Source organism: Ceratosolen solmsi, unplaced genomic scaffold (assembly GCF_000503995.2).
Source record: "Ceratosolen solmsi marchali unplaced genomic scaffold, CerSol_1.0 scaffold56, whole genome shotgun sequence".
Classification (NCBI taxonomy): Eukaryota; Metazoa; Arthropoda; class Insecta; order Hymenoptera; family Agaonidae; genus Ceratosolen; species Ceratosolen solmsi.
The window spans coordinates 7,237,430-7,263,916 of NW_011948425.1; the positions used below are offsets into that span (position 1 = coordinate 7,237,430).

At 48.6% G+C, this 26,487-nt stretch overlaps 1 protein-coding gene across 1 annotated transcript in view; it reads left to right on the plus strand.

Moving 5' to 3' along the window:
• The window catches only part of Tet (tet methylcytosine dioxygenase-like), a 70,912-nt gene extending 44,967 nt beyond the window's left edge, over positions 1-25,945 (plus strand). The window contains exons 3-15 of the mRNA XM_011500556.1: positions 9,153-9,341; positions 9,432-9,554; positions 16,476-16,713; positions 16,870-17,105; positions 18,063-19,507; positions 20,102-21,180; positions 21,391-21,566; positions 21,721-22,074; positions 22,155-22,382; positions 22,521-22,675; positions 22,752-24,541; positions 24,780-25,200; positions 25,312-25,945. Of these exons, the coding sequence (XP_011498858.1) occupies positions 9,153-9,341; positions 9,432-9,554; positions 16,476-16,713; positions 16,870-17,105; positions 18,063-19,507; positions 20,102-21,180; positions 21,391-21,566; positions 21,721-22,074; positions 22,155-22,382; positions 22,521-22,675; positions 22,752-24,541; positions 24,780-25,200; positions 25,312-25,837 (6,960 nt within the window). The 3' untranslated portion in view covers positions 25,838-25,945. The remainder of the gene's footprint in view (positions 1-9,152; positions 9,342-9,431; positions 9,555-16,475; positions 16,714-16,869; positions 17,106-18,062; positions 19,508-20,101; positions 21,181-21,390; positions 21,567-21,720; positions 22,075-22,154; positions 22,383-22,520; positions 22,676-22,751; positions 24,542-24,779; positions 25,201-25,311) is intronic.
• The last annotated feature ends 542 nt before the right edge of the window (positions 25,946-26,487 follow it).

Here is a 26,487-nt window from a genome sequence, read left to right on the forward strand (position 1 = left end):
GACGAAAGCATGAAATGTCGAGTAAATCGTGGACGGCCGGAGGTAGTCCGAGGGCGAAAAGAAACCTGCAAAGGAAAATGACGCGCCAATGTAAAAATACGCCAAAGGATAAATGCAATCCTCGGAGAAGCTCGAGCCCTTTTCGATCTTGAAGCTGCCTGTACAGAGTTTGAGAACTGATATTAAACAAGGCGCTATTGATCGACGCGTGCTGCGCCGGGTTGTCCGTGCTTGCACCGCCATGTTTAAAATTTTCCCACCTTTAAACCGACTTTGCCGGCGTTCCCTAATAGATAAACTGGCATTCAATTTTATTCGGGAAATATTATTTGGCTGCCCATCACCTATCACCGTCGAATCTTATCCGCGCGCACTTACCTCTCGTACTTACACGCGCGCTATTCCTTTGCCTGTAAAAAAAATTTTCAGAGAAACTGCCGCTTCATTAGCTTCCATCTTCTTCTTACTTTCTCCATCCCTTACGTCCTTACATCTTTTACTCGCTCTCTTTACTCGACTTATTTACTTCCATTATCCGCACATTGCCGAAGCTTGCAATTATTTGAGATAAGGCGCATAAGGGTGGAAGGAAAAGAAGGCTTATGCGAGCGAAATGAGCGTTCGTACTTAATTGACAAATTTTATGCTGCGAAGAGACGCGCAGATATACCGAATTACATTAGATACGTGGAACTCGGGTCGCATTGAATTTCGAAACTGCGTTCAAACGTCAGCATAAATTAAGTTCAGATAGTTATATATAAAGATTGCAAAAAGTTTAATTGCTGCCACGTAATATCTGCTGGCCGATTTACTCAATGGGAATCCTCGAGATTAATGACGAAATAATCTTAAGTTACATATGGAGCATTTGCAACGACTGTATTAAAAGCTCTATGAATTATTATTATGGCGGACAGTAAATAAATATTGATTACGTCCGAAATAAGACTATGCGCCATACTTACGGTCATTCGTCTCCTAATTATCAACATGTTCTCGTATTTAAGTGTGGGATGTCGTAATGGCCGTGAGTACTCGATCGATAGTATCGAAAGAATAAGCGTACCGAGCGATCTCCAGCGCGGCTCTTTGCTCCATAAAATTAAACTCGATGCAAAAATTCCTCATTACTCGTGAAATGGGTAAAAGTACTGCAGCTGACTGCACCGAAATTGAATAAGCAGTGAGCAATTTCTTCGACATGCGATGTTGCTGCAGTGCATCATCATCGCTTTGCCTTGGAAAATAATTTATCGCTTAATTAATTCGCTGGCTAAATGGAAATAGAATTCGTCGATTACGTCGCACGACGTGATATAAGCGCGCGAGCAAGCGAGCAAACCCGTAACGGAGACAGACAGTCGGTTAGACAGAGTGAGAGAGAGAGAGAGAGAGAGAGAGAGAGAGAGAGTCTGGTGCGGTCCGATGCGCGCTGCCACCGAGCATTACGGGCGTCGTCGACCTCGCCTCCCGTAATTCCTTGCTGCTTGATTAATGATATTTTAATTACCGACCGATAGCATCAAGAATAATAACCTATCAACTCCTCGAGCTCATTATCGTAGTCGGCATTAACAATGGCACATTCGAGTGCCCAAAGTTTCGCGCAAAAAGTATTTGATACTTTGAGTGTTGAGATTTTTATCGACAATTGAATTTCAGCATTGCCGTGGATGGTCCAGGCGTTTATATTTTAATCTGCGTTGTTACGTTGATAGAAACTTAACGCCCCCGATGGGTGCATTATTTTGTCGAAACTACTTAAATAATATTGTGCTTGGGCATGTATATTTATCATGTATTACTGGGAGCCCTCGCACGCTCAAGTTAACTACTACTTTCCAGAGATTCCTTCGTCACTATCTAATCAACGCCTTGCCAGATAAGCCAACGAGTCTCCGAACTAGTATCTCTCGACCAATAAGGCTCTTTACTGGATATGAGAAAACGGGGGGGGGGGCGGCAAAAAAAGAGGAGAAAAAAAAGAGAGAAATAAGAGAAAAAAAGAAAAGAAAGAAATCGCTTATCGTGGCGGTTTTCAAAACTATCATCAAGTTTTACAAACAACTGTAGTTTTTTCCCTTTCTTTTGTTCTCTCTCTCTCTCTCTCCCCCTCTGTCACTCCCCCCCTTCCTTTTGTCGTCAAATTTTCATTTTAATAACCGCACTCGCGCAGTCTACCTGTGAGTCACGTTTTGTCGATGCTCAGAGTATTTAGCTTACATTGGAAAAAGACTTTCCAACTCTCGCACACGTGCTCCGCCATATTTAGAATTTCTTGTACCTAATCTTCCAACAAGTCGCTCGCTTGGATTCTTTTGCCGCGCTCTTTTGTTGCTGACAATATTGCCAAACACGATCGTCGAATCGTTGGCCCGCGTATAATGAGAAAACCGACAGGTACACCAAAGCATGCAGTCCAATAGCACAAGCTACGATAAAATTTCTCGAGCTTGGCACTCAATGCCATTTACATCATTAAAATAATGTCAAAAGCCGACATAAGGACACTTTACAGCGGAATAATTAATCGTCATATTCGCGACACCGACTATTTAACCATTGTCAACTTCATCGCGTATCTCGAATCTCAAAATCGGAGCCCGACTCTTAATGTGTACCCTCGTTTATCCCCCCCCCCCTCCCTGCTACGAGGAACTCCTTCCTCACGGAGTCTTTTGTCATCAGCCGGGCGTCAGTAGTTACAGATACGCAGCGTCTCGGCATTTAACATTCACGACGGCAGGGGAATTCCGAGAGAGACTTTCTCTCGCCAGCTCCCTTCCGCCCAGGCTTTGCTCTTTTTCTCCCTTCGCTTCATCCACTCAACCTCCATCGCTCCCTCGCCTTTTCCTCGTAACATACATCCCCCCTTCAAACGCCCCTCACCCCTCACTCCACACCGCTCTCCCCTCGTCCCTCGACAACCAGTCAGATCGCGCGCGCGCTCTTTTCGCGTTCATGACATGCGTCCGCGCGTGCGATCGTAAGTGACTGGCTTTTATGCATGGACGGGCTCATGTCCAATTAATCCATAAGCTCGGATTAGCGCTCGTCGCGCGCTCTCGCTCTTGCCGAGGCAAAAAAGTGGAAAGGCACGTCGGTAATCCAGGCGCACAACTGGAAATTTCAAGTGACACTTTACGAGCGAGGCGATTATGTCGGCCTCGCGCTCAGCAACTTGTTGCGGATTTGCGCGCGCGCGCGCGCTTATCTCCTCCACAAGCGATCGCGCTTTACCCACGGGGCACCTTATCCCGGCGTCGAACGCCGTTCCGTCGTGATAATGCGCTTCCTTGCGGGCCACAGCTACTTTATAATGGCTTATCGATCGCAAATCAATGGCAGCGACGAGGCTGCAACGATGAATTATAGCCACGAGAAATTGGAGTCGGCGATGTGCCGATTGAGCGATGACGGGGACAAGCTTGGCGGCGGTGGCGTTGGCGGCGGCTGTGAAGAGCGGCCCGAGAGCACAAAGAATACACGGCGAAAGCAAAGTTTCGCCGACGTCGTCGTAGCCCGCGTATCGCCATGGCTACCCGAGCTTGACGGCAGGCGGCAGTCGGGGCCAAGGGAGAGAACCAGAGAGAGTGAGAGGAGCTCCCGAGGCAGCGACGGCGAAGGCGACGGCATCGGCGGGGACAGGAGCGAGTTTCGCTAAGAGGGGAGGGGGAATGCATGTCGCCGTATATGCGCTCGTAGACCGTCAAATGAGATATTGTTCGTGGCGGGAATTTTTCCCGATCGCAGGGGTGCCGTCGAGGAAGGAAACTCGGGAAATTCAGGACGTCTGGAGGGGTCGAGGGCGGCTGCCGGGACGGCAGCGTGCGGGCGAAGCACCGGGGCTGGGGGGTCGTGGCACCGCTGCAGACTAGGTGGGCGCGCGAGCACGAAAACGCTAAGGCGCGGGGGTGAAAAGGAGGCGAGGACGGCGGAGAGGTACGAACATAGCCGAGCGCGGTTGTGCGATGCCGGAGGGAGGTCGGAGGAGGTATGCCGCGTAGCGAAAACAGACGTAGAGAGAAGTAGAGAGGGAGAGTAGGGAGATATAAACACAGCGAGGTGGGGAGCTGTGAGGGATATGGGGCCGGGGGGAGGGGGAGGAAGAGTTAGCAAAAGAGCGAGAGAGCGAGCAAGGTGGCGTCGGGGCAAGCAATGGTGTGGTAGGGGACTCGGATTCGCGGTCGTGGCGCATCGGAGCTCGTTTCGACAACGATGATGACGACGACGACGACGACGACGACGCGGACGACGACGACGGCGAAGACAGCGCCGGTGTCGCGTATAACTGAGCCGACGCTCTGCCAATTGCGGATCCAATCGCGATCGCTGGAAGAGAAGAGACGAGCGAGCGTGAAAGATTAAAGAAGGAAAAGGAGGTAAAAAAAGTGGAAGGAGAGCCGACCTGCATCACGGGCCATCGATCGGCCGTTAAGCGAATTTCGAGATAAGAAGAATGGCAGATAAGAAAGAGAGGGAAAGCGAGATAAAAATAGGCTGGAGATCCTGACTTCGAGCGCGGCGAGGAAAGTGGCGTGCGGCAGAGGGCGCCGGAGGGCGCGCGGGAGGGAGAAACGCATGGTTGATGGGTGAGGGGTAGGCCGTCGGGTAGGAGGTAGAGCGTCTGGGTGGGCGGGAGGGAGGACCGTGAGACAGAAGGGGGGGTCGGCGTGGAGGCGGCCGGCGATCACCGCATACGGTTTCGGGCGCACTTACACGAGAGCGCGCCGCTACTCGCAAGCCGGCAGCACACCGATACGTCGAAGCCCTGACGTGCGCGCGCGCGCCCGCGCGCGCGCGACTCCTCGGGCAGCTTCACGTCGCGTGCGCTCACGAGGCAGTCGCGACGACGCCGTGGAGCGCGAGCACACGAACGACACCGGTGGAGGGACTCAACGCCTGCAGTTGCCATTTGCTCGAGCCCGGCACCCGGGGTGTGGCGCACCCGGGTTATGGCCCACGTGGCGAGTGTGGTGCTACTGCTGCTGTGCTGTCCGGTAACGTCGACCTTAACGCGACAGATCGCCGTTGTTAAAGCGGAGCCACGACAAGGCGAAAGCTGCCATCGCCTCGAGGACATGTGAGCCCACTCGTCGTCCTTCCTACAGACTTGGAGCACGCTCGCGCGAGAGTGTATGTGTATGTGTATATAGATGTTTGCGTGCATGTGTGCGCGTGAGAGAGAGAGAGAGAGAGAGAGAGAGAGAGAGAGAGAGAGAGAGAGGGAGAGAGAGAGAGAGAGAGAGAGAGAGAGCACAAAGATTTTTTGCACCCATTGTTCGTCGGTCCGATTCGTCGTGCGTTTTTCTCGATTTTTTAGAAGCGAGACGCGGTTGCACAACCTACAGTGATCTTACGTTCTACCTTTTTCGCTTCTTTGCGCCGCGATTCGCATCCACGACTATATATAAGATCTCTAAATTGGTGTGCAAGGGAACAATAAATGCACAAAGCGCTAACGTTCGCGTACTCATTAAGTCGGGGCCGAGAATATCTGCCGCGATTAATAATCGTCGCCGAGGCGAATCGCCGGAGATCTATTCTAGGTTGCAGACACGTCGCGCTGGAAGAAAGTAGCACCGGGGGGGTCAGCGTATTCTAAATCATTGAAAATCTTAGGATGATCATTCGGCCGATTTTAGGCTTCTTATGACTATGGCTTCCTTGCCGTTTCTCTCGCCTCCCTCTCCCATCCCCCAACCCCCTTCACCCTCCACCCTCCTCCCTCCACGGTATATCGCCACCGCTCGTCCCTCCCATGGCTCCCACCCCGCATTCCCCCTTTCCGCAACCCCTGTCCCCCTCAACGTACACCCGCTCCTCGCCCCCACCCGCTACGGCCGGCTCGTCGCTCCCGCCCTCGGCAACGCCGACATTTTATCTGTCGACAGAGATTTCTTCTCTTTTTTTTTCCGAAATGCGTGTAAGCAAATAGAGCCGACCTTTAGTCACTCACGGCTGAGTCAACAAACCCTTCACCGACTGAAAAACTGCGCTGATTGATTGGCTAGAGGACAACGTCGGTGGCACTGCGAATACACGTCGTGAAGTTGCGCAATCCGTCGTCGAAAGTGGAATTCAGGTCACGCGCTGTCCTATGCTATTACCAGCACGTCACGTCGTGTAAACTGTACCGTTCGATTTCTCCAAGCTGGTGGCTCGATTAAACGATCCTGACGCCTCTACCTGGCCAACCTATTATTCTTTCGTATTAGTCTCGTGCGCCGCACGCCTCTTTACCATCCGTCAAACGCCGGTGACAATTGCCAATGAATATGAGCGATTTTCTCCGCAGTTTTTCACTCGTTTCTATTGCACGATCGTTGGAATTTCATTAGACATTGATTTGGGGGGGGGGGAGGATGCGGCCTTAATTATGCTCGAATTTTCATCGCGTCGAAATTCACAGCAGCGCGATGAATTTATAAATATCCCGCTAATTTATTTGGAATACGCTTCAAGTCGGTCGGTAATACTTTAGAATATTTCATTTTATGAAGGAGGAAGGGTATTACCGTTGCTAAAAAGACATTTTATATTCTCGCCTTGGATCGTACGTTCAAAGAGGAAACTTTTCTTAAATCGCAAATGCGATAATATCGGAGATTTATCTTAATCGCACCTTTAATAATCTCCTCGTCGTACCGTCGCATCTACACCGTAGCGCGTGCACGCTTATATGCTGCACGTATGAGTGTATGCATGAAAAAGCCACGCGTGGTTTATTAAGATTAACTTTCGGTGAGAATTATATAACTTTTCCTTTGACATAAATAACGAGCAATTTCACCGAAATCTCTTGCTACACTTTACGCTAATATTCAATCGACAAAAGGCAAGAAAACGCATGTAATCGTTTGCTCTCGTAAAACTGCTCACATTACTCAAGCAAATTTAACTCGAGCTTAGCAAAATTTAATTAATTCCAGCGGTTATGGTTTCTTTTCTCCTTTCCCCGTCTCCCGCTCCATTCTCAATATCACCCTTCGACACCCCCTCGACCCCCCCTCGGCCCCCTCGACCCCCACCGCCGCCACATAACGACCGAGAAAAACGCGACATAAAAATCGCCAACGTTATTGGCGCTCGATCGTTAATGCAATACGAGTGTTGCTCGAGCCTTCGCGCATCTCGTAAAAGCGAACGAAATTTCTCCTTCGCCATGAAATGAAATCAATCGTTATCGCGAGGTGCAAGGCAAGTGCATCGCGATTGTAACTAACCAAGTGCAGCCTATACGTGCGGCATCGTGAGCCGGTAATGAAATTAGTTAGCGACCACGTTCGCCGTCGTGCCTGTTGCGCGAAAGTTTGTCATTTTATTTGCGGTCTAAGCGGTCTAAGCGGTCCTAAGCGCGAGTGGAACACGAAATCGGGAGCGATGCAGCTTACGTGCCCGGTGCTCTCCCACGTGCTTTCCGCGATTTTCACCGAACGATTATGATTGACGTAAGAAAGGGATCCCTCTACCTTTTGTCTAGCTCAAGGACAGCGATCCTCTATTCTCCTCCCTTCGTTTCGTACTTTCTCTCGAGATATAAGGACCTGGTGGTTTGTTTTTTTCTTCTTTGTTATGAGTGTGCCACGGAGGCCGGCGCCATAATATTCCAACGTTTCCCGGCATCACGCTTATTGCGCCTGCTTTAAGCAAACCTCGGCACGGACGAGGTACAAAACAGCTCGCCGCCGTATGTTTGTTACGTGAAAAATTTATTACTTTCTACTTTGATGAATTTACCGAGGGCTGCATTGTAAGGGTCGCATGGATCGAGACTCGTTACGAGGCTGCCTCTCGCATTCATTTATCTCTCATGTTCGCTTGAGCACCCGCTCATCCACACGCGCACGCACACGTGCGCGCAAACGTATATACGCCTATGTGTCATACAATTTTTTCGACCAATATTTGACATTTTCCTCATTTACCAATAAATAGGAATAAACGCGTCATTAGATGGCGCACATATTGTTAAATTGTATGACACTCCGTTCATACAATTCAGACATTTTTTAATAATACGAGGCTTAAATCTACGATTATAATGGTTATCCAAACCCGTCATTCTACGGCTGACAAAGTACATTTCTTTTCTCTTGTTTTTTCCCTACTTTTTTATCTCGGCCATTATTTCGAAATTCTTTCATGTTAAAACAGCATATTCAAGATGAATATTCCTAGGCCACGAATGTAATACTTATAATTGTTTGCCGTCACTTTCCAATCGTAATCGTAAAACCGAGTGGATAATAATAAAGCAGGGTAAAACAAAAACAACTATGCGCGAGCGCTGAGCTCGAGCATTTTATCAGCAATGTTATTTTGCCGGCTGATAATTCGCGACTAAACTCCGTTTGGCAAAAACCATATCGAAATACACTCTTTTTGCATTAATCTCTATTTAAAGCTTAACCTATACGAGACGCGACTCGGCACCGAGATACAGATATTTACTAAAAATTACGAATTTTTTCCTCTCCTTTATCTAAGGGGCGAGAGATAAAACCGGTACGAGTGCGCCGTCCCCCGGCATTAGCGATCGCCTCAACTTCAGCTCCGCGTTAATCAGTTTTGGTATGACAGCGACCAAGGAGGGGCACTGGATGACTTTACCGAGGATGCCGGATAGCGCCTTCACCTCTCGCGGATGAAAGTTCAAGTGGAGCTTAATTCGTTTAAGCGAAGAAAGGCGCAGAAAGCGCGCGCCCGTGGAGAGAATCGTCGGCGCGTAAGCCGCTTTCCTCTCCCGGAGAGCTCTTAGCATGTGCCTGGGATCTTGCCTATTTATAATTCTAATATAAACGAGAGCATATTCGACCTCGAGGCGTGTAAATGGAATGTTTTACACGCTTGTAGAGCGACGTCCGAGGATCGAGCAAAACAAATATGAGAAAACGGGCGCTGCATTTTAACGAATCGAGCGTTGAAACGTCCGCGACCTCGCCTGCGATCATTCGCCATTTCCGCTCGATCAATGCTTCCCCCTCCCCCAACCAAATAAAGTACAACTGGCGAGCTCTTTCAAACTTGACTGCTGGATCTACTTAGCTTAGTACTCAAAATAAAATATACAAAAACAAAAACAAAAACAAAAAAAAATCACGATATTCCATCATTAACAACAATTGCCCTCGCTCTTCTGATTTCAGAGTTATCGGAAAATCGCCCGACAAGTAAGTACACCGGACAGTACACCCACGGGTCTTGGTAGCCCCCAAGCGGCCATTGGCGGATTACAGACTCATCAGCAGCAGCAACAACAGCAACAGCAGCAACAGTCGCAACAACAGCAGCCTCAATCGCAACAGCAGCAACAGCAACAGCAACAGCAACAACAAGCGCCACCTTCTCAGCAACAGCAGCAGCAACAACAGCAGCAGCAGCAGCAACAACAACAGCAGCAACAGCAGCAGCAACAGCAACAACAGCCACCGCAGCCGACGCTTCACGCCGATCCAATGCAGCAGGCCAAGGATAATCTAAATTCGGCTGCGGCCCAGCAAACTGGACCATTGCGGAATGGCAACGCCGTGCCGCCCGTCGTCTCAATGGTAAGTTCCCAGCACTGTCTGTGTATCCTTCGCTATTCACTATATACGAGCACAGCAGCCGGAAAAACGCTGCACTCATGGTTGTTGCACGTGCCGTGGCTGCTACGTAGAAAATGAACTTGAAACGAGGGCACGGGGAGAAAATCCGATACCGCCCTTATCGCTCTTATCGCTTTTCGCGGTGCTCTCGAGAGGTTTATCGGCTGTGCGAGAGCTGTGCGCTTATCGGTCACACGGCTCCCCACTTTTATATCTATACGGTGCTCCAGTTTCTCGGCGAGTGTCGCGTCGAGTACTGCTCGTAAAAGGCAAAAAGAAAGGAAGGCGAAAAGAAAGGGAGGAGGCAGCGAGAGGCTGGCGCAACGTGAATGGCTTTGTCGAGTAATTTCGCCGATTCGCTTTCAAGCGCGCGGCTCGTCGCCGCCTTTGTCTCGTCGCTGCGCTCTCCTCTCTCCTCCATTATACACGATGAACTTGGCGGGGCAGTTTGAGTGAGTGAGTGAGTGAGTGAGTGAGTGAGGGGCATCTCGGGCATCGCCGGCGGGGGATCGCGTGGCTTTCGCTTTCGGCGCGAGCGCAGGAACCCGGAAAAAGGACGAAGGAAGAAGGCGCTTTCCAGCTCGGTGATAAAAGGGGGGAGGGGGGGGGGAAGGAATGCGGCAGAGGCGGAGGTTACTGGGCGAGCGAGTCTCGTTCTCGATGTGTTTACGCGCCTGCCCACGTCCACGAGGAGGAAAGTCGCGAGACCGCTCGGCTGCACATACGCACAGCTACCTAACACGTGCACCCGACAAGCCTTGCTTCTTCTTCGTCTTCTTCGTCTTCTTTGTCTACTTTGTCTACTTCGTCTTTTTCGCCTTCTTCTTCGTCTCCCTTTTATTCTCCTTCTTCGTTTTCTTGCTTTCTTGTTTCTTATTCCTCGATTCTTTATCCGATTTCCTTTCGAGCGAATCACCCGGCTACGGGACTCCCGTAAGGTGAGAAGCCAAGTCCTTCCGTCGCCCTATACGCCGCAACCGCCCCCCTCCCGCCCCCCGTAAATCCCACCGCGCTCACTCGATCTCTTTCTATCCGACGGTCGCCGCTGCCGCCGTCTCCGCGCTTCTTCCTGCCCCATCGGCGCCCACCTCCATATCCACATCCCCCTCAGCCGACGGTTCCCGTTCCTGCGGGTATTGATTCGCGTTGTCGAGCGCGCGCCGGCGAGGGCGGTCACCGCCCCCGCGCGCCGGCGTCTGCCGTTGGTTTACCCCTTCCCCGGACTTGACGCGCTCGAGCGGTTGCCGGCGTCCGGCCATTTGGAAACGAGCGGGACCGTTGGCACTTGAACGACGATGGACTCGGAGACCCTGGCATCTTCATCGTCCGCGGATGACTAATGCCGACGCGAGCATTATCCCGGTCAGGGTCGGAGTGCAACGACACGTTAATCGCGAGCGGACTTATATCGCGAACGCCTCCCCCCTCTTCCCACTAAGTCCCTCGCTCGGTCCGGCGTATTATTGGCGCGCAACGACGGGGGGCCGGAACTGTCGATTGGCCTGCGCATTTGATTATTCGGATCGGCTTGTCGCACGATCCATCATCGCGACGTGGAAAAATCGGCCCAATTCCGTCCTCCATTGGCAATCATTCGACGATCACTGGGCCATTACATTGGCTTCATTACATTAATGACGAGCTTTCGTTGCTGGGCGCTCGTTGCGTGATTCGATAATGTTGCGCGACGCCGAGCGACTGCCACTTCGATTTTCCACCATTACCATGCACGTTCCCATGCCGCAGCATTTCCGCCTTATGCGCCCGATGATAGGAAATCATGCGCGCGACGTCCGTGAAGTGGGCAATCAGTGTTGGAAAACACTTGGCTTATGGCTATCGATTTTCGTGATTCGTTGTCGGGCTTACGATCGCCTGTTTCACGATACCAATTAGCCAACCACTCCCACTCGAGATCTACCTACGTCGCAAGAATACATAGAATAATTCGTCGGTGCGCGTGATTTAATCATTTTTTTATCTAAGCCGTGGGGCTGCAATGGTATATGATGAGCTGACAATAGCAGACATTACTGCGAAACAATTTTATTATCGTGTGGAATGGCGGAAGAGGGGAATTACTCGCTGCCTACGTAGGACACGTACTGTGCCGGCGTTAAAGCATAATTATATGGATATAACATAAGATGCCTCTAAAGTATTCGTCTAATTGTCATTTTATGATTGTGGGACGGTGTGAGATGTCGGCGGTAGTAGTTCGAATGTGCCTTATAGTTGAATGCTAATCACGCTGGTGAAGTTTTAACGAATATATATATATATATATATATATATATATAGAGAGAGAGAGAGAGAGAGAGAGAGAAAGCAAAGAACTGTTGATTGTGGCCGATTGACCTGGCCAATGTACGCGGACCTTTCACATTACGATATTGATAATATTTTGCAATTCTGTGCTCAACGCCACGCGCTCCGTCGTCTATCCAAAATTATGAACAATCCATGATAGATTATTATGTTCGTTACGCCAACAATTTCTCTTTATATATAGAGCATCAACTTGAAAATATTTTTCTCGTTTCGTTAGTGAACTTAAAAATATTAAATAATGAAATTCCATGTAACGCTTTAAAGGTAATATTGAACATTTTTCGTTCATTTTGATATTACTATAACGCTTGCATAATATTAATATTCGAGCACTAGATATAAAAATTGTTTTAATACATTTTCATAACTGTGCGGATAATGATAAATGTACAATGAATTATTTCCTCAGTAATAGTCCGTGGAGATAATATATTGAAATATAATGTTGTAAATAAAAGTCGGTGAGCTCAGCTAATGCAATAAATACACTTAGAAATGTGCTCGAATATAGGATATATTGATTTTGACGATCCTAATTTACTTTAATTGTGACATAAATATAAATGCTTAGAAGGCAATTATGTATTTCGGTAAAATGCCAATCTACAAGCAATATGGGGCCGAGCAAGTCTTATTAAAATTGCAAATATTGAATTTATCTTAAATTTAACGAATAGTTATTAGATTGACAAATATGCACATACGGGCATTAATGATTGAATAGAGATTTAAATTAATATAAAATTTAACGCCAGCAGTTTTAAAGATTAATAATTTTTATTACAAAAGGATGTAATTCTTTTATTTAGAAAAGTTTATTACATGCACGGCCGTAACAAAAACCCAGAAATAAGAAAGAAAGAACGAACGAAAAAGAAAAATGCTTGAAAAAATATTGCAACAGGAGAAAAGAAAAGGAAAATTGGCGATAGGAGTTTGTGCAAAATAAAAATCGATATATTTACCGGTAAGAGCAATAAAGTAGAGAGCTTATCAAATTCAGATTATTCGCTCTCGTCCCACTTTGATATTTCACTGCTTAACATCCTGCATGTTATTAAAACGATTCACATTTCATTATTCAAATATCGTTTATAATATCTATTTCTCTGCCACCGGTAGGCTCAAGAGTCGGAGTAGCAATAACTTCACTCCTACCAACTACATCTTCCAATCCTTTGTACAGGTTCGATTGTATCTCCGATGTCACGTCATACAGTATCCATAACAATTGCCGTTTGGCTTATCGTTCCATTCCCGAGTCCCATCGACGATTGCGACAATCTCGATACACCCGTCAAACGTCCATTACCTCGTCACTTTTGTTACCCCTGGGGAGTTGGTTTGTGTGGCCGGTGATGCGGGGTAACGAGTGACGGGGATTGGGACGATGATAGGGCGGGTGAGGGGGGGGGGGGAGGGAGAGGGAGACAGAGACAGAGAGAGAATGAAAGGGACGTCATGAAAATGAAAAAACAAGAAAAACAAAGGGGAATAGAGGGGACGTCGAGTGCATTCATAGGGTTAGATCAAGTTGGCCAGTCGGACTCGATCCCATTTCCTAGCCCCAACCTCTTAAGACACATCGATTGGTATTTGGTTTAGGTCAGGGTGCCACAAGTGCGGGAGCATTTCCTTTTGTCGTTGAGGCGCGTGCGGTTAGGGCGAGAATGGCCCAAAACGAAAGAAGGATTGGGGTTGAGAGGATGCTGAAAGAGCGATCGAGTGAGGGAAAATGTGTGTGTGTCTAGCGGCGCGCCCTCGCGCGTGTGTGAGCTAGAGTGAGTGAGCCGCGATAAATGGAATGTAGGAGGAGGAGGAGAAGGGTGGGGGTTTGCTCGTCGCGATAGAGTTCGCGGAGGGGGCGGAACGATGCTATCAGCCGCAAACACCGATTCCACGGCCACTTTTCGGATGAACCCTTCTATTTGCTGGCCGTGACGCGGTTTACCCTGTCCACTTTGCCCCGGACTCGCAGCTCTCCATTCGCTATTCCGACACTCGCGCTATATGCAATTCGCGAATTAGCATTTTTAATCCAGCCGACGAAATTACTTTTGATGGCACCGTGAATTGCAAATGAAATTTCGCCGAGAATATTACGGGCCGGTAAGCGCGATGAAACCCAGCGAAACGCGAGCACGCAATTCCGTTGGTTAATCGCTAATTACGTACCTGGATGTAGCGCGATTTTCCAGCCCCGGACAAATGAATTTTCCATCTTATTCCTCGTTTTTCGACTTGCCCCTAACGATCTCGCGGATTTTTCGCCGAAAGTTTCGCATACAACATACGCTGGATTTTATCCTATCGCCTTGTGCCATTTACATGTAGATTTGTTAGGCGAGAGTTGTTCTCAACTTGGCAGCGCTTCTCATTTAATTACATAAAATTGTGTTTTAAAATTGTCGCTCGAGCAACAGTTCCGGGGCAAATGAACGAGCGCGCACTACTTCTTCAGGTGGAATAAATTCTTGGCGCTTTCATTGGTCGGTGAAGGGCGGGCGAGTGTCGCCGGGATGGGGCTAGGGAGGCGGGCGGTGGTTGTCGACTTTTTTTGTTCTCTCACCTTCTCTTTCATAAAATAGTTTCGTAAAATAGTAGCCAAGAGCAATAGGTCATAAAGACGTTCGTTGTGGTGAATTTGTCGCTGTGCGAATATCCGTACGAGGCGTTCGCTTGGAAATTCCACTTCCTATCTAAATTAAGAGCTTATCGTGCAATACGACCTAATGCCGTTATTACCTTCGTAACTCAATGATACCTGATTAAACGTCATTTCGCTCGGTCGCCTTTTAACCCACACACAAGGACGAGTCAATTCATTTAGTAGTGCATTTTCTTATAACGACATTATGATTCTCTCGTTTTCGGAAAGGAAATGTTTTATGAAAATACAACGCCTAGAGAGGAGTTTACCGATAAATTTATTTTATCCGTTAAGTGAACCGCTTACATTTTCGGTAGGCATTTTATGCATATTTAGATACGAGTAGAAATTGTTTTGCTTATTCCATTAAACAGTTTTCGCTATTGAACATAAAATGGTAAATAAAATAGAAATTGCATTTCAATCCATTGAAAATTTGCGCAAACATTTTAATATTATTTCCCATTGTATGGATTAATAATAATAAATTATTTTAATATTCGTACACGCGAGATCAAAGAAATGTCACTTTTCGAGACATTTATGCGCTAGTTGGTCACTTTCACGGCTGTAACTTTGATAGCATAGGCATTTCGTTTTGAGTATTGACAGTTGCATTTATTGCTTGCGTTAACTAAGCAAAGGAAATTTTTTGCACTCTCACGTTTGAAAAAGGTCGTTAAATTTATAGTTTAGCCGAACGGAGAGAAAGAATTGGAATTTATTGTCGATTTGGTGCGCTGCAGCAATAGGTTGTCGATCGATCAATAAAAAACAAAAACAAGAAACATAAAAAAAGACTAGAAAAACAAAATCACCATAAAGCCATAATGAAAATATCTTTAATAAGCTGCTGTGATGTGAAATTTGCACTTCACCCCATTCGTTATACGAAATATATCGATCTAAAGAATATAGTGCATCGTTTAAACATATTACGAACAAATTCTACCTGAAATTTTTTCACTGTTAATACGAGAATAATTTAAACAGAAAAAATGTTCCGTAATCGAACGAGAGTCTTTTATAATAACTAGATAAAATAAAAAAAACAATGAATAAAGGTCAGAATTTAAGGCTAAAAATGTTTAAATAGTCAAAAGATTAGGTACTGTATCGAATGATTTCTAGAGTTCGCCTTATTCTTCAAACTTTGTGCAGCTTTGCTGTGATGAAAAATGCATGTATGAAAAATGCATTCTCCTGCACCAGAATGAAAATTCAAAAATATAATACCAAATAGTATAAAGCTATAGGTATTGTACTAGAAAAGAGAAACCGAAAGGATAAATACATAATAAAATTAAAGAGGGCAAAAAGCGATAGATAGATAGATGGATAGAGAAAGAGAGAGAGAGAGAGAGAGAGAGAGTGAGTGAGTGAGACAGAGATGGCAAAATTAAGTGTTTGAATTTGCTGTGAGATTAGATGAGAAGCACAGAATAGTTAGAGAGCGTAGCCTGCGGCATTCTTTCTCCCCGCGTAAAACATTTACAATAGGAACTTTCTTGTTTGGCGAATGTTCATAAATTTTCAGGGAGCTTTTCACAATTCTGTCGTTGTCGAGAGGCTGCAAAGAATTAAAATGAGCGAGAGAAAGAGAGAGAGAGAAAGAGAGAGAGAGAGAACAGAGCGAGCCCAGGGAAGAACCACAGGGGAGATATAAATTTAATTTTATGGCGGCGCATCAACGTCAACGACGTCTTACGTCCCCCATAGAAAGTATTGAGCTAGCGCCATCGGCAATACGGTCTCTTTCGCCTCTTATTTACTGCCCACCCTTCCCCCATCCAAATTCTTATCAATCACCTTCTTAAAAACAAACCCTGGGCGCGTGCAACGATCCACGCTGATCCAATCTAGTGATGGCCAAACTAATGCATTCTCGTTCTCCGTTTCAGTCACCGGGCGTGATGCCGTTCTACGGCGATGGCGGAGCCGGTTTCCGTCCTGCGACCGGCTTTGGCAACACCGTCTGGCACCAGGGCGTCTCACCCGTAGGCGCAGTCGCCGTCGACACCGCGCCAACCGCCTGGCCGCCCCAGCAGTTCATCCAACAGATTCCCGGCCCCAACCAAATAGAGGAACTGAGATACCATCCGCAGTACGCAACCGCCACGCCGTACCATCCACAAACAGGTAAGTGTTAAGCTTACGACAAGGGAACGCTGGGGTTGGGGTGGGGGTGGGGGATTGTAACACTGGGGAACGCATATTTAACAGCTGGGACAATAGTTCGTTATAAGAAGGGTGAAGGATCGCTCCTCAAAGTCTCTTCTGCTTCTCTCATTCCAGTCACGTATCAGCAGCAGACCTTCATTACGACGGATCAATCCGCGTTCCAGCGCGCTGGAACAACGGGACAATACGCAATCACTGGGCAGCCCTCGCCTTTGACTCCGGTCGCACCGCAAACTGCAGCCGCGACACCCCAGAGGCCTTTGAACGGCCAATTCATAGATCCTGCCGTGACTGCGGGCCAGCCGGTGGCTTACGAGAGGCAGGAATACGTAAATGGCTATCAGCAGCAGGTTAGCTGCCGAACAATCAATCTCTCTGACTTCTAAGTTAATATTATTCATTCGTATTTTGTCGTAGAAAAGTTTGTTTTTATGTGTTTGGTAACTGCTAGAGAAGGAGCAAGTGTCGATAGACTAGAATTTTAATTAATTATAAGAGTCTTGTTGTCTTTCGGACTATGTACAAGTAATACTATGCAATGGTAGTTTTGACTTTCGTTCTATTCTTTATTTTAGACATTATTATTTACCGCAACTGTTCAGTTACTTATTTGTTTTATTTGGCCGTTTATTTTCGACTCGCTATCACGTAAATTATCAATTATAGATCGTTGAAAGTATCGTCTTATGTGGTGCTAAGCCAAGGCGCATTATTTGCAGATTATTACTTCCAAACGATTGCTCGATAAAATTCGAATGCTTACTATAAATTACATGACATTCTTTCCAAGGGGTGTATTGTATAGTCAAATATCGATTTTTTACTTTGTCTTCTTCGTCTTTGTATCGTACGAATTTAATGACGCTCTAAGTCATCGGTCGCAACGGAATGGGCGAGACTCCCGCTGTCTCTTTCAATTACCTGCAACTCTAAATTTCCATATAATTCGATATTTGAATATACCGCAACCCTGAAATCTGTAGTATTTAAGATAAGCAAAATTCTTACTTTTTTTTCATTCTTATTATTAATTAATATTTTTCATCTCTTCTCTTTCTCTCTACAACACTCACTCATTCGCTCGCTCGCTCGCTCGCTAACACACACACTCTCTCTCTCTCTCTCTCTCTCTCTCTCTCTCTCTCTCTATCTATCTATCTATCTATCTATCTATCTATCTATCTATCGATTTATCTATCCATCCATCTATCTCTTACTCTTCTTCTGCATGCAATCTATATTCATCAACCATAATTACGCAGAAAATTAATTTTCTATTTATTTTAGTTTGATATTTATTCTTATAGGATATAACGATGGCCCCGCCAGCTGCCACAACGCCCAATAGTCGCAGTAGCTCAGTCCACATGGAGGCCCAGCAACAACCTCAACAAGTGCAAAATCAAGCGGCTCAAGTTGCACAACCGGGGGACACGCAGGTCAAGGGCTTTGCGACTATTGCCGCGAACAGTGTGTCGGGAAACGAGATGCCTGGGTATCCACTTCAACCGGGCCCGCAGAGTTTACACAGCTCTAACGGATACCCAGGCTACGTAGAAATGGGCCAGCAGCAGCAGCAGCAGCAGCAGCAGCAGCAACAACAACAACAATCGCATAATCAGTGGCAGCAGGTTTCCGATGCTAATCAGCAGCACATTTGGTCCGAGACGAATACCAGTGCCAAAATACGGACGATCAATAACGTATTAACTTGGTCTGATGCGAGCATGCAGCAGCAGCAGCAACAGCAGCAACAGCAGCAACAGCAACAGCAACAGCAACAGCAACAACAACAAAACAATTTGAAACAATCCAACGAGCAACAGCAAAACTTAACGATACAAGCGCCTCAAGAAATTTCGAGGCCGGCCAGCCACATGAGCTGGGAGAACGGCAGCGTAAAAGATCAAGCGCCTCATACTCCACAGTCTTGGCCGGAGAATATGGATAGTCAATCAACGCCTCAACAGCAAGGCAGTTGGCCTCAACATAGTCCCAGTTTGAGGGATAATCCAAATTCACGATTAACGCCTTCCGCACAACAACAACAACAACAACAGCAACAGCAGCAGCAGCAGCAGCAGCAAGGCTGGCCACAACACTCTCCAAAGATCCCCGATCATCAAAACACATCGCAAAAGAGTGCGAGGATGACACCCGGTCCTGTACAGCACAACTGGCCCCAAACTAGTCCTGAGATTCAAGCGCAGCAGAACGCTAATCAACAAAGTTCCCGATTGACGCCTTCCAATCAGCAATGGCAGCAGCAGACGAAACTCGAGCAGAACCCCAGACTGACTCCTTCTAATCAAATGTCTTGGCCGGATACGCCAACTAGTCAACCAAATTGGTCGCCCAATAGTATGAAAAGCGATGGTAGTCAACAGCCGCAGCAGCAATGGCCGGATTCACAGCCGAGTCCGAGAAGGACGCCGAGCCATCAGTCGGCAGCTTGGCAAAATCAAAATGCTCAGGATAAAATAGAGAGCCAAATGAATTGGTCGCCAAAATCGGAGAATCAGGCCAACTGGGGACAGCAGAATACGAAGCAGGATATGCAGAATTCTGGAGAGAGACTCGTGTGGCAGCAGCAAAACGCAGCGGAAAGCAATAAACCAAATGGTTATGTGGATGGCCAAGATTCGCAGGATAGCTTATACGCTCAGTCGAATCGCGTCAACTTGAATAGCCGATTAAAGTCTATGATTTTGAATAAGCAGCAGCAACAGCAACAGCAACAGCAACAGCAACAGCAACAGCAACAGCAACAGCAACAGCAACAGCAACAGCAACAGCAACAGCAACAGCAACAGCAACAGCAACAGCAACAGCAACAGCAACAGCAACAGCAACAGCAACAGCAACAGCAACAGCAACAGCAACAGCAACAGCAACAGCAACAGCAACAGCAACAGCAACAGCAACAGCAACAGCAACAGCAACAGCAACAGCAACAGCAACAGCAACAGCAACAGCAACAGCAACAGCAACAGCAACAGCAACAGCAACAGCAACAGCAACAGCAACAGCAACAGCAACAGCAACAGCAACAGCAACAGCAACAGCAACAGCAACAGCAACAGCAACAGCAACAGCAACAGCAACAGCAACAGCAACAGCAACAGCAACAGCAACAGCAACAGCAACAGCAACAGCAACAGCAACAGCAACAGCAACAGCAACAGCAACAGCAACAGCAACAGCAACAGCAACAGCAACAGCAACAGCAACAGCAACAGCAACAGCAACAGCAACAGCAACAGCAACAGCAACAGCAACAGCAACAGCAACATCAGCAGCAGCAGCAACAACATCAGCAACAACAGCAGATGCAGAATCAACTTAGTCAGCAGGAGCATCGACAAGTTCATCATCAAATGCCTTCCCAACATTCGAACAACAGCGACGGACCCAACGGGGATATGTCGGCTGACAATAGATTGCGCGAGTCGCACGAGAGTTCGGACAAGTTGCAGGAGAAAAGAAACGAACAATACATGAATCAGTCGGGGCTCATGTCAATGAGCCAAAATAACGAATCAATGACCGGTAATTTTTTATTGCATAGCCACCACCCTCGGGCCAATAGTTTGCCCGACGGTGGTGGCTTATGGGAATGGTCAGAAGGAGAAACGACTACTAGATTAAATGCCAATGCCTTATCAAATCACGGAATATCGAGCATTAATAGTTTAATGAATTATAACACTGCGCATAAGATGGATAAGGGGCTGAGTGTCGGTGGTAGGGATGTAGGGTCAGAAAGGGGCAAAGATAAGTGGAATGCCAGCAGAGGTCAGGGGAGTCGATCTATCGACGACAAGAGCTTTCGAGAAGCGTTGTGCGTCGACATTAATATTAACAAGAAGAGCCGTGACCGAATGGGCGAGCTGATTTTCGCGCAATCGTCCATGATGCCGGGGCACGAGCGAGGCGAGTCGAAAGCACCGGAAAGTACGCTTGCGGACGTGCAATATGATTCGAGGCAAAAAATTAAGCAAGAATACAATTGCCCAGTGTCGGTGGGAGAAGCGCTGGACGAGGAGCGCCTCACGCAAGTCATAAAGCTGGAGCCTGACAATGGGAGGGAGAGGGACGAGTCGAGTTACAAATTCCGAGGTGACGGGGGTCCGGCGAAAATGTCGCCGAGCGTGGGCTCCTGGTGTTGCCGAAGAGGCGGTACGGAGCAACCAACGCCCGAACACTTGCGCGAGGGATGCTGTCAAGGTCTTCAGACGAGGGACGAATTCTCAGAGGATTCGTCGGAAAAGTCGGATGTTAAAAACGAGGATCCGAACAGTCCACGCGGCGCGAGCGCTACGGCGACAACCACCAGCACGACAAAGTTGCAAGAGCATTTGGAAAATTTGAAGAATAATGTCAGGACGGAAGTACCGGACTGCGATTGCTTTCCCGCTGACAAATGTGAGTTGCCACCGTTGTATGTCACTCGATACACTAACATTGAACGATCACACTAACAATCAAAACGCATTAATTAGAGAAAAAAAAACGAAACAAAAAACGAAACAAAAAAAAAAACAAAATATATTGCGCCAAGATGTGCACTACCGCTTAAAAATGTTTTGCTCAAACTAAAGTGTCATAATAAATAAAGTACAATAAAACTATAAGGTCCGACGGAGCCTGGCTCGTACTACACTCATCTTGGTGCAGCAGCTAGTCTACGTGATCTTCGAAACGATCTAGAGAGAAGAACAGGTCTCAAAGGAAATGCCTTAAGATTCGAGAAGGTGATCTATACGGGAAAGGAGGGAAAGACGACACAAGGTTGTCCTATGGCTAAGTGGGTGAGTATCATTTGGTGAAATGTTCGCACAATTACGACGACGACGACGACGACGACGACGACGACGACGACCACCACAACGACGACGACGACAATAATATAAAATAATACAATTATGACGATGACGATGAGGATGATGATAAACCTGCCAACAGGTGATTCGACGCTCTAGCATCGATGAGAAGATTCTAGCGGTGGTTAAATATCGCCAAGGGCACAAATGTCCGACGGCTTGGATTATTATAGCAATGGTGGCTTGGGAAGGGGTACCGAATCACGAAGCCGACAGGATTTATTCCTTGCTGAGTCATAAGCTTAGCCGATTTGGTCTACCAACCACGCGAAGATGCGGGACGAACGAGCCGAGAACCTGCGCTTGCCAAGGTCTTGATCCTGACACGTGTGGAGCTAGTTATTCCTTTGGATGCTCTTGGTCTATGTATTATAATGGTTGTAAATACGCAAGAAGTAAGACTGTGCGGAAATTCCGATTGTCCGTGCGATCAGAGGTAAGTCAGAAGATGCGGAAAATTCGTAGCAATAGCCGTGCGAGCAAAAACCCCTGACCATTACGTTTTCAAAATTAAAGGAGCAAGAGATTGAAGAAAGGATGCACGTATTGGCGACCCTATTATCACCGCTGTATTTGAGTCTGGCGCCGGAAGCCTTCAACAATCAGACGCAGTTCGAACGGGAGGCCAGCGAGTGTCGATTGGGCTTCAAACCGGGAAGGCCATTTTCCGGCGTCACGGCGTGTCTCGACTTTTGCGCCCATTCGCACAGAGATCTTCATAATATGAATAACGGCTGTACAGCGGTAAGATAAAAACAACACAAAAAAAAAACAAAAAATAACACAAAAAACAAAAACAAAAAAATAACAACAAAAATAAAAACAGAAAGAGTAAGAAATATCTGTCTGTTATTATTCATTTGGAGAATGTCGCTGTTGCAGGTTGTAAGCCTAACGAAGCACAGGACATTATCGAAGCCGGACGACGAGCAGCTGCATGTGCTGCCATTATACATAATGGACGACTCGGATGAGTTTGGCTCGAAAGATGGACAGGAGGCGAAAACAAAGTCCGGCGCGATCGAGGTCTTCACCAAGTAAGTATCCCTAAGCGTCGGCCACGTACCTTTCGCCTCTTGCAACGCTAACGCACGCCCTTCAACCTGCCCGTAGATATCCTTGTGAAGTGCGCGTCCGATCGGTACCATTGCAGCCCTGCAGGCGCCACGGGAAGAAAAGGAAGGAAGACGAGCCCGAGGCGGCCAGTAATAAAAAAGACACCAAGAGCCCAGCGGAGAAGCAGCCCGTTGACGCGAGCAGAGCATCGACTTACCAGGACACCGCGAGGGCCCCATTAAGAGATGCGCAACTACCCCCCGAAATGGCATCGATGCTCGACGGTATGGACGCTCAGCTACAAAGCTCCCAAGTTTCGTCCACCGTCCTCGACAGCCCCGTGTCGATGTACCAAGGCTGGAATTACCAAAACGAGCAACAGTGGAGCCGACAAGGCTGGCTCGATCAGAGAAAAAACACCTGGATCAATCCGTGGAACGAGTACGGGCCCTTCGTACCTCTAGATCGCGACGTGAAGGTCGACCCGGACAGCACGAGCCTCGACGAAACGAGGCCGCGCAGCACCATATCCCAAGACGAGTACAAAATCGCGGCACCGAAGAGCCTGCAAAACCAGAGCGGCGAGTCACCGAGGGCCAGCCATTACAGCCACTCGCCCAGAAGTACCAACAGTAGTATCGTGTCACCACTCCGGGGCTCCATGCCGAACACACCGGCCGAGCTCGTCTACTCCACGCCGCCACGAGTCTGCCCCTCGACGCCACAAGACCAGGGCACCGTGTCCCCGCGGAGCTCCGGCTACTCCTCAGCACCGAGCGACTTTAATCTTTCGACGCCCTCGCCCCGCAATTACCAGACGACATCGGACAGCGGCTCGACGAGCGTATCGCCCCGGACCCTCTATCAAAATTCCTCATTCAATATGGAGAGCCCGCAGAGGGCTACGCCATCGAGAGGTGCCCAGCACACGTCCACGCCAATCGGCTCCGACGGCTTCCGTAGAAATCAGTCCCCCGGCACCTGCCACCTTCACCCCACTACCGCGCTACATTCGTCCGACGGCTTTGGCCCCGGGCACGTCCCGCCACGCTATCTCAACGAGCCCAGCCAGAGGATTCACCAACACAATCACCTCGAGACGCAAGAGGCTAAAGCCGCGACGGCCTCGAAGCTCCTGTTGCCCTATCCGTCGCATCACCAAGCCTCCCCCCAGACACCAAGAGTGCCCGATTACGCGGCTGGTAATCCGAGCTGCAACGCCATGCCCGGCCCGCTAAGCACCGACTACCTCCTGAACAATCCTCTCCACGTCCAGTCACTGGCCAATCAGAACTACGAGGCGGAGCGCGAGAGTATGGCGAGCCACGCCACCGAGCCCAAAAGGAACCTCAATAATATGCCGCGCGGATCGGTCCACGTGAATTATTCGCCAGCCTCGAGCGAACAGTCAAACTGGTGCTCTCTGAGCTCGTGGGGGGGCGGCGAGGCCGTGAAAAAGCCCGGGCGATCACCGCAGCACAATGCTCAGACAGGCATCGGGGCCAAATTCGAGTTTACGAGCGAATCTAAGCCAGGCTCGTCCTGGGACGAGCGGCTCTCGCACACGGACGGTACGACTAAGTCGCCCTGGGAGGCGACCTCCGAAGCACCATCGCCGTTCAGAGTGCCAAAGGGCCGACCGCCCTCGAGGACTACGCCAAATCAAAATATGCCGCCTACCGATCCCGCCACCGTCTACAGTTCGATATCGCGAACATTCCTGAAGCCTCAGGAGCCTAACCGGAATAACCTTTTCATGGAAAGTCAGAGTGGCAAGGGTTGCGCGATCGGCCAGCATAATCCCGGAAAATCCGCATGGTCGACGGATGACAAATTATTAAGAGAAGGTACGCGGCTTTCCTTATTCTCATTATTATTCCCATTATTATCATTACCATCATCATCATCATCATCATCATCATCATCATCATTGTTATTTTTGACGTTGTTGACATTGTTGTCGTTCTTATTCTCATTTTTATTATTATTATTAGTATAAATATGACAATATGGATATTGGGTTTAAGTCGCCCATACAATTAAGGAGAGCTTACGACGTTCCAACGAATCTTTGTTTATTCCAAGGTTACCAAGAGGCCGCGAGACAAGAGCCGCCCAGCCAAAATCCGGGCCTAAGCTGGACCGAGGCCGAGATGAAGCAGGTGCAGGATTTCCACGCGATGACCGGCTTGCCTCACCCCAGCTTCCCGCAGTACGGCTACCCGTCCTACCCCACCACCGTATTCGACAAAACGTACGCGAACACATGGGATGGCTACGGCTACAATCCCCATCACGCCTATCATCCCCAAGCGACCGATTACCCGACGCCGCAATTCTACCAGCAGCCCAAGAGAAAGGCCTGCTTCCCGGCCACCCAGTACCCCTTCCAGAACGTCGCTCCGGCTTACCAAGGTCTGAACGGGGGCTGGGCACGCTGGGAGTCGGCCGGCTGTACCCGATGGGACCTTTACGCGCCACCTTCGTACTTCCCGGTACTGGCGGAGCCACCACCGCCGCCGCAGCCGCAGCTGCAGCTACCGCCGCCGCCGCAGTCGCAGTTGCAGTCGCAGTCGCAGCCGCCACTGCCAGCGCCGCCGCTGGCACCGCCGTCGCTACCCCCGCCGAAAGCCGAGCCCCTCGGCGAGGTCGCTGACTACACGGACAACGAGGAGTGCTTCAAGGACTCGCAGATGGGCGGTGTGGCGATCGCCCTCAGCCACGGCAGCGTCCTCTTCGAGTGCGCCAAGCACGAGATGCACGCGACGACGGCGCTGAAGAGGCCGAACCGTGTGACGCCCGCGAGGATCAGCCTCGTCTTCTATCAGCACCGCAACCTCAACAGGCCCAAGCACGGCTGGAACGAGTGGGAGGAGAAGATGCGCCTGAGGAAACTCGGCGTGGCAGCATCGAGCGCCGGGAGCACCGCCACCTCCCAAACGGCCTCGAGCACGCCCTCGAGCCCCGCGACCTCGGCATCCGCCGTCGACGCCCCCCTCGTCGTCCCCCACGTACCGAATGTGCCGAGCTCCCAATTCATGATGAGGTCGCCCACGTACACGACTATGACTTGGACGACCCTCTTCCCCATGCATCCCTGCATGATAACCGGTCCATATCAGGAAGGCGGGGCAATCGGATGATTATCAGCCTTATCGAGCTAGCCAAGAGCCCCTGCCAAGCCGATGATTATCATCGGCCTCTAATCGCGACGTCGACGATACGTCGTTGATTGTACGGGCGGAGCTGGTGCGCCGACGAACAGTCTAGCGACGAAACGCAATTATTATCGAACTTAACATTTAGGCTAATTACTTTGTACGTTTTCAACTTGAATATTTTTTCATGGATGGTTGCGTTTATGGAGTCTGTGAGCCGGAGGGCGAAAGTAGCGTGAAAACATTTCGAGGCGAGTCGTAGATGAGGCATCATTGATTTATCCTCCAATACGATTTTTCCGCATTGTATCCCGAGCGTACGCATATGCATTGCGTAAGTGCGAATGAAAATTATGATTGCCGACGGGGGGTGTGGCGTGGAAGGGGAAGAGGCTAAGTCAGGAAGCGCGGCGGCGCCGGAGAGTCGGAGGAGCGCGTTCGCAATTTTATCGATGGGGCATTCGATCGGGCGCTCATTGTGAAAAATGAATTTGTATTATTTGAATATTTGTACATATTAGGTGACATTTACTTCCAGATTAATATCGACCTCTCTTTTTTTCTATTTTTTTACGCGATAATATATCCTTTCGACTCGCTTATACATTTCATTAGCGACTGCAAATGTGAAAGTA